The 8,431-nt window shown below is 44.9% G+C and overlaps 1 protein-coding gene across 1 annotated transcript in view; it reads left to right on the top strand.

Moving 5' to 3' along the window:
• Window positions 1-2,988: 2,988 nt before the first annotated feature.
• Window positions 2,989-8,431, top strand: part of CLCN1 (chloride voltage-gated channel 1) — a 63,616-nt gene continuing 58,173 nt past the window's right edge. Inside the window, exon 1 of the mRNA XM_051643194.1 lies at window positions 2,989-3,149. Coding sequence (XP_051499154.1) covers window positions 3,099-3,149 — 51 coding nt within the window. The 5' untranslated portion in view covers window positions 2,989-3,098. The remainder of the gene's footprint in view (window positions 3,150-8,431) is intronic.

Below are 8,431 nucleotides of genomic sequence, written 5' to 3'. Positions count from 1 at the left end.
CTTCTGTCTCTCCCATACCCCTGCACAAATCTCAGGCCTTCCTCTCTGATCCATAGGTCTACCACCTGTTGGTTAGTCCCTCAGGCACATTATACTCATGAGTCTTACTGAATACCTAATACCCCTGACCAGACTTGGGGCGTCCTAGCTGCTAACTAGTGCAGACTGAAGTTTGTCACCAAATTATATGCATATATCCCAGGTTTGGGATACCTCCCCTCAGCAGATGGCACAAGGGCCGAGACTTACAGTACTGCTTCAGGTGCTGGGGCTGAGCCCCTACCTTGCCTTGCTTATGCTTATCCCCTCAGCACCTGTGCTCAACACACAGGCTGGTCCCATCCTAGAGGCTGGAGTAGACAGCCACTCCTGTTGCTGATCCCACAGGCCTGGGGTGCCTACACCTCTGGTCTAATGCCAGTTGCTGGCATCAAGTCCCTTCACACAGGTCTCACTGGTAGCTAGAGCTCCGGGCACCCAAGGAGATTATCCAGAGAGGTATGGCTGCTCCAGCTACTGATGATGAGACCCTGCTTACTCCTATTGCTGACACCACAGTCACGGAGCCCCTAGACCTGACTGCAATTGCTGACCCCAAATTCACTCATCAGTCTCACCAGTTGCTGGCACCTCATCCTTGCAGCACTCTCATACATGGGATAGCCCCACAGACCTAGTTCAAATCCTTGTAGTCCTCTTGTTTTCCCCTTTTTAGTTACAAAACCCAGGCTGGCCATCTCCAAAGCAATGCCTGTCATCTCTTAATGGACCATCAGTTAGTGACTGGAGACATTTCATCACCTTTGTTACCCCTTGTCTTTCAGGCTTGAGCCTCTGCGTGGGTTTTTTGGTGGCTTCTGTCTTTCTTTATCACCTTCTGCATTGAAAAGATCCGTGACTGGATAACCTTAATAAAGGAAATGCTTTCACCTTTCATACGCCTTACATAACCTATCTTTATTTAGTGGGTGAAACAGCTTAGGAAGTCATGATGTTGCTGCAAGTAACTGTTTTGCCTCAATTTATATAGAATTTATCCATTGGCTTGATTGAAAAGCTTTACAGACAAAGGAATAAAACAGCAGGTGTCTGCAAAGAGCTGTGGCCTATACTATCTGCTCCTTTCCCCACAGACCTCTGGGCTTGCTGCCACCTCAGGATACAGCAGACAGTAACTAAGACTCAGCTGAGGATGTAGCAGTTACCACAGGTGCTCAGTGCTCTGTTTCTCAAGGCAGCAGCACCCTCATTTTGCCCTCTCTACCCTACTAGTTCTTTTCCTTGTGGCAAAGGCCCAGGATACACAGAAGGGCAGGAGGCAGGACCTCCCTACTTTGTGCACCTACTGATGCTCCAGGATCCTCAATATCCTTCAAAGCCTTCCTGACTGTCCTGTTGAGCAGCTCTGACTAGTTCTAGGTATAACAAATCTGGTTAGGCATAGTTTTTTGGTTGTCTTCTATATTCCCATGTCATTTCTAGTCAGTAAGAAACAAAATCAAACATTTACAAAAGGAAAACACAAGATCTTCTCAAGGTAGTTCTCAGGAGTAAAATAATGGAATTTAGATGTTAGAATATGCATATTTTGGTGTATCTGTTTATCACATAATGTCTCAGAACTTAATGTTCACTTCTGAGAATGATGGGAAAAAAATAAAAAGAAAATTAAAAAATAATAATTAAGGGTTGAAACCTCATGAAGTCAAGCTCATGCAGTTCAACAGCTGCAGAGTCCTGCACCTGGGGAGGAGCAACCCCATGCACCAAAAGATGCTGAGGCCACCCAGCTGGAAAGCAGCTTGGCAGAGAAGAACTCTGTGGCTCTGGTGGACAACAAGTTGAAGAGGACCCAGCAACGTGCCTTTGTAGTGAACAAGGCTAATGTTCTCCTGGGCTGCATCAGGAGGAATGCTGTCAGCAAATCAGATCAAGGGAGGCGATCCTTCCCCTCTACTCAGCTCTGGCAAGGCTGCACCTGGAGTCCTGTGTCCAGTTCTGGGCTCCTCTCTGCAAGGGAGATACGGACACACAGGAGAAAGGCCAACAATGGGCTGCAGAGATGGTGAGGGACTGGAGTACCTGCCATATGAGGAAAGGCTGAGAGACCTGGGACTATTCAGCCTGGAGAAGAGAAGGCTTAAGGCAATCTTAGCAATACACATGAACAACTGGAGGAAGGGTGCAAAGAGGACAAAGCCAGGCTCTTCTCAGTAGCACCCAGTGAGAGGACAAGAGGCAATGGGCACAACTCAAATACAGAAGCTCCATCTGAACACGAGGAAACCTTTTTTTACTGTGAGTGTGATGAGGCACTGAATGACATTGCCCAGAGAGTTTGCAGAGTCTCCAGAGTTCCCATCCAACCTCAACCATTCCGTGATTCTGTATGAAAAAGACACTGAATGTTGGTTATGCCAGTAGATCAAGGTACAAAGACTGTAAGGAAGACAGTTTATTTGTGGTGAGGTATTGTGGCCAGGGAGTCAGCAATAATGGATATGCTTTAAGAAAAATTATGTTAAATATGAGGACACCATGCAATTTTTATAAGGGATAGTCTTCCAACACCTGCTAGGAGCACTTGCCCTCTCAGATGCTGAAATTTCACAAAGTTGTCCCTGAGAGAGGTTGTAGGAATAACCCTGCTAAAGCAGCAGGACGGTTACCTTGTCTCTAACTGTGATTATTTTTTATTTTCTTCTTCCCTAGTTTATCTGTCATCTGCCCCCATTCTTTATATGGTCCCACTGTTGACACCTTCCAAATGCAGTGAAGAATAGCACTACTTGAAAGAGAAGAGAGAAACCTTACCTCCTGTTAATTTGCTGCGCTGTTCTGGTGCCCAGGCAGCAGAGAATTATTGAGGCAGAGAAGTGGCTGCTGTGTCCAAGCACACAGTGAAGAGGAGGGGGCAGGGAGTCTCTGGTTACACGCCCGCTCCCTGTCTTTCCCTCACCAGTAACCTTCTCTCCCAGGGTGCTCTGATTTTAGCTGAAGCCTTGCATCTGCCTCACTCCATGATTTTGCTGTGCAGGGCAGACGGGAAGCCATTGCCCTGAACAACCCCTGCTCCACAGGACGTGGTTTCTGGGGATATGACTGGGGATGCCTCTCCAACAAAAGCCTTCCGGTATCAACAAACTCTGGTGAGTACAATACCTGCAGGAGCACAGAGTGTCTCCGAGATGATAGCTCTTACATTCTCTGCTTAAGGGGCTAAACACTTTATTTGCCTACAAATACCCTTTTCTATTTGTATTGAGAAGAATCTGTTCCGACTGAGCACGTGCCCCAGTAGTGTCTTCCTCCAACAGAGAAGGAGGACATAGTCTCCTTTTCTCAGTATGGAAATGGGAATTGTTCCTAATCCCCATGGGTGAAACACACCACTAAATTCACCAGACAACGAAAAAAATACTGCAAGACTCAGGGCTGAGTCTGTGGGGATGCCTAGTCTGCAGAGCTGTATGAAAATATAATTGCTGGTTGTGAATGGGTTTCCTTTTTCCAGACAACCACAGATAAAGCACCGAAATCTTTCCCTTTCCTTTGCTACAGCTCCCAGAATATGTCCTTAGAATTCTGCCATGCTGGTTGTTAGTGGGTGCTGTCAGAGCACAGAGCGTGTTGCACTGTGGCATCTTTCAGGCACATCCCAGTGAGGTCTTGTACTGCTCTGGAAGCAGACTGTTGCCTCACTTTCTAACCACTGCCAACTCAGAGAACTAAGATTTATTGCGTCTCACGGGTCCTTACACTTCTCTGAACAAGCTGAGGTAGTAATTTGTACTATATCTAAAAAGCCACTTCTCTTTGTGATTGAAGTGAGAATTGTCATCATAGACTCCAGATTGCTCATGGAACACCATGAACGGAAATCCAGTCTCTAAAAATGAAAGGTGGTCTGTTTGTACCTGAGCATGCAAAGTTTTGGTTGCAGTGTTTGGAGACAAGTAAGACTGTGCTGAGGCTAAGGAAAACATGAAATCTCATCTTCTTAGAGCTACTGTAACAAAAGTTGGAGAGACTTTCTATAGAAGCTAGAACACCTAGTTTAGTAAGGGGAGTGTATGGATGCCTATGGGAACAGAAAGCTGAAGACCAGAGGAGGAGCTTTCAGTCCAATACCAGGTGCTGGTAAGCCCTGCTCTTGCATGTGACACAGTGCTTTACAGATGATGAGCTGTATGGTCTTCAGTGCAACCATATGGCCCTTTATGACTGAGTTTGATTTCAAATCCAGACTTAGGTAATGAATGTAGATTTCTCACTGCTCCAAAGAAACATACAACAAGCATGCATCCTCAGCTCACCCCTGTTTTACTAAGAATGCTATCTATCACTTGTCAATTATTAGCATTACTGAAGGAGCCAATCATTGCAGTGGAAAGGCTGGATTATGGAATATTTAATCTCTGTTAGCCTGGCTTTCTGTAGTGCAGTACCAAAAAAAGTAGCACCCTGCATTTCAAAATCAAATAACACCAACACTGGAGCAACTGAGTTTGGAAATAATATACAACAAAATGGGATTGCAGTGACCTGTTTGCACAGTATGCAAACATGTCAGGTTTGTGGAGGGAGAACAAGAGTTGGGTTCTGAGATAAAAAATTCAAGCTGAGTTGGTTTCTGCATTGATTAAATTGCACGAGGTGCTGAGCTGTAAGGAAATGCTGCAAAACTGAACAAAAGCAGTGGTAAAGAAGAGAGCATGAGACAGCAGAAAATGCAGAAACAACAAGTGTGTTACTTGGGCAAAATGCCTATATTGCTTCTGTAACAGTAAGGAACTCATGAATCACTTTAGAATTAAATCAGTTTTAGAAATCTAAAACTCAGTTTTAGATTCTTTAGTTTAGAACTATTCAGAGTATCTAGACTAGTAACACTTGAACACTTGTGAGAAGAAAAAACTGGGATTAGATTTCTGGAGTTCAAAGAGCATAATCTGTTAACTCGAGCTAAAGCAAGACTTTGACAAAATTTGTACAATACTAAGCAGGTATTCAGGAGAAAGCAAGGCAATATACTGCATGATCTTCATTTATTCATAAATGTATCCCAAATACTTCCCACTGAGAGGTTTTTTTGTTTATGTACAGGACAAGATAGTGTAATGATGGTAGCTGTTTGATCCCTCAAGTGTCTGCATGAATAAACTCATAATATTTAGTTCTTTAATTCAAGTCACTCTTATCCCAGATAAGCTTTATGATTAGGAAACAACTATGCTACAATCTATTTCATTAAATAGGTGGTTATAAATTGGTTACAAATGTAAGAATTCTTTCAGAATGACCATATACTTCAGTCCTTAGCGATCACAGGTGGAGTAACAGCTAGATACTGAGACCAGCTAGTTGCTGGGTCTAATCCAGGCATCAGTGCTAAGTAGATGCTGAATCATTAACCTTGATAAAGGATGAATTATTTCTCAAGACATGAAAAATGAAGAGCTGTTGTTAGGATTAGGTAGCAAGTGAACAAAGGACTGTAATTCTGGATGTAGGTGCCTCAAGTGGATCCCAGGCACTTCTTGGACTTGAGTGTCTTAGCACATTACACCTTAAAATGCTGTCTTCACAAGCATACTCCTATCATTATTGTTCACAGAACCACAGGATGTTAGGGGTCGGAAGGGACCTCTGGAGATCACTTAGTCCAGTCCCCCACCACAGCAGGTTCACCTGGAGCAGGTTGCACAGCATGGTGTCCAGATGGGTTTTGAACGTCTCCAGAGAAGGAGACTCCACAACCTCCCTGGATGGCTTGTTCCAATGCTCTGTCACTCTCAAAGTAAACAAGTTTCTCCTCATGTTTAGATGGAACGTCCTATGATCAAGTTTGTGCCTGTTACCTCTTGTCCTGCCACTGGGCACCACTGAAAAAAGGCTGGCCCCATCCTCCAGACACCCACCCTTTAAGTATTTATAAGCATTGATAAGATTCCCCCTCAGTCTTCTCCAGACTAAAAAGACCCAAATACCTCGGTCTTTCCTCAAAAGACAGATGTTTTAGTCCCCTAACCATCTTCCTAGCCCTTTGTTCTACTCTCTCAGCAGTTCCCTGTCCTTCTTGAATTGGATGCCCAGAACTGAACACAGTGCTCCAGATGCAGCCTCACCAGAGCAGAGGAGAGGGGGAGGAGAGCCTCCCATGACCTGCTGGCCACACTCTCCTTAATGCACCCGAGGATGGCACTGGCCTTCTTGGCCACCAGGGCATATTGCTGGCTCATGGTCAGCCTGTTTTCTACCAGGACTCCCAGGTCTTTTTCCCCAGAGCTGCTCTCCAGCACGTCAGCCCCCAGCCTGTAGTTACGGTTGTTCCTCCCTAGGTGAAGCACCCTACACTTGCCCTTGTTGAATTTCATAAGGTTTCTCTCTGCCCAGCTCTCCAGCCTGTCCAGGTCATTATCACTATCCACTCCATAGTCAATCATGTTAGTTCTTTCTTGTTTAGTGAGTGAACAGTAGCAGAGAGCACATCCAAACTAATGCTACATACACCAGTTTTCATAGATAAAGCAGTCACTGTTCTCTGAGCATTCTGGTCCATAGTAGAAGAGAGACACCAGGTCATCTCCTGGCTTCAAAGACTGTAGAAATGACTGCTGTTTTCCTCTGAAGAGTCACAATCCTAAGCCTAAATCACATAAGAGGTCCTTATACCTTGGGATGAGGAGACATGGTAGACCGGGTAGTTGCTGGTCAACCTTCAAGGTCACACATAATCTATATAAGACTGCTGATGAGTCAGCTGGCCATTTCTTGTCTTTCCATCCCTTCTGTGATGGAAGTATCTCTGCTTACTTGTATAACACAGCCCCTTTATTAAATATTCTCCTCCTGGCTCAGTCTTTTGCTGTTCATCTCCCATACTCTCTTCTAGCCATTTCTTTTCCAGGTGTTCACTGCCTCTTTGTCACTTACTCTTCTACCATTCTCTTGCTATACTCACATACCTTTTTCTCATTCTTGCCTTCTGTTGCGTCTCCTCAAGTTTGTTTCTCTGCTATCCCTGCTCTCAGTATCCATGAAGCCAAGTGTTAGGTTTCACAGCTGTGTTTTTCTCTGTGCCTTCCTCTCATCACTGCCATTGGATTCCATTCTAAAAATACCCCATGTGACCCTTTCCCTGTGCTGTCCCAAGGATTCTCCATGCCTCCCCCTCTGCTCTTTTTCCTTTTTGAAGATGTTGTCAGTCATACAGAAAGTAATGTTAGAAGGCAGAAGAGACCTGGAGAACTGGGGTCATGAGAAAGATGACTTGTGCAGATTTCTATTGCTAATTTCAAAGCTGGAGAGAACAAAAGCTGCTGGTAAGTAAAGGGCCAAGCTTCAGCGGGCAAGATGTAGGCTGCTGACTATGATGATAGGAAATAAAGAAAGAAAGGAATGATTCAGTTTATTGCTCTCTGATTAAAAGTGCTGAGTTTTAGAAGCATCATTTACTGCTATTAGGGAACAAATTTTAACTTTTCATATTTAGTCTTCTAGGGGAGTCTTGTCTTGTATACTGGCAGTTACAGAGGCAAAAGGAAGAAGTTCATTGCCTGTCTTCACATAACTCAGACAGGAATTTAATATCTACGGAAGCTAAAGGCTTTCTATTCAACTATCCACCATACCCACCTTGCTGTCTACTTCCCCTTGCTTTGCTCTCTACTTGCTCAATTCTATAGGCATATCTGAAGATGTGCATTCGTTCCTCTCCCCATAAGTGGGATCACAGACTTGCCTTGTCAGCAATTCACTGCAGAAATCAGTGACAGGGTCTTGTCCTGACTGCATGTTACAAATGTCATGGGAAGTTGAAGGGCTTTCCTTTGCAATACACACAGTCAGTCACCAGGCAAACAGACCTGCCTTTCACAGAATCACAGAATATTAGGGGTTGGAAGGGAGTACCAAAGATCATCGAGTCCAACCCCCCTGCCAGAGCAGGACCAAAAAACACTATGGCAAATCACTCAGAAAGGCATCCAGACAGGTCTTGAAAATCTCCAGAGAAGGAGACTCCACAACCTCTCAGGGCAGCCTGTTCCAGTGCTCTGTCACCCTCACAGTAAGTAAGCTCTTCCTCATGTTGAGGTGGAACTTACTGTACTCAAGTTTGAATCCATTGCCCCTCATCCTGTTACAGGGCACAAGTGAAAAGAGGTTGTCCCCACCTTCTTGATGCCCAGCCCTCATGTATTTATAGACATTAATTAGATCCCCCTCAGTCTTCTCCTTTCTAGACTGAAAAGCCCCAGGTCTCTCAGCCTTTCCTCATAAGGCAGGTGTCCGAGTCCCTTCATCATCCTCGTAGCCCTCCAGTGGACTCTCTCAAGTCTCAAATTGGACTCTCTGTCCCTCTTGAACTGGGGAGCCCAGAACTGGACACAACACTCCAAGTGAGGTCTCAGCAGGGCTGAGTAGAGGG

The sequence above is a fragment of the Apus apus genome, chromosome 1 (assembly GCF_020740795.1).
Source record: "Apus apus isolate bApuApu2 chromosome 1, bApuApu2.pri.cur, whole genome shotgun sequence".
Taxonomy (NCBI): Eukaryota; Metazoa; Chordata; class Aves; order Apodiformes; family Apodidae; genus Apus; species Apus apus.
Note: the sequence above shows the minus strand (reverse complement) of the source record. Positions and strands in the feature narration are given on the sequence as shown.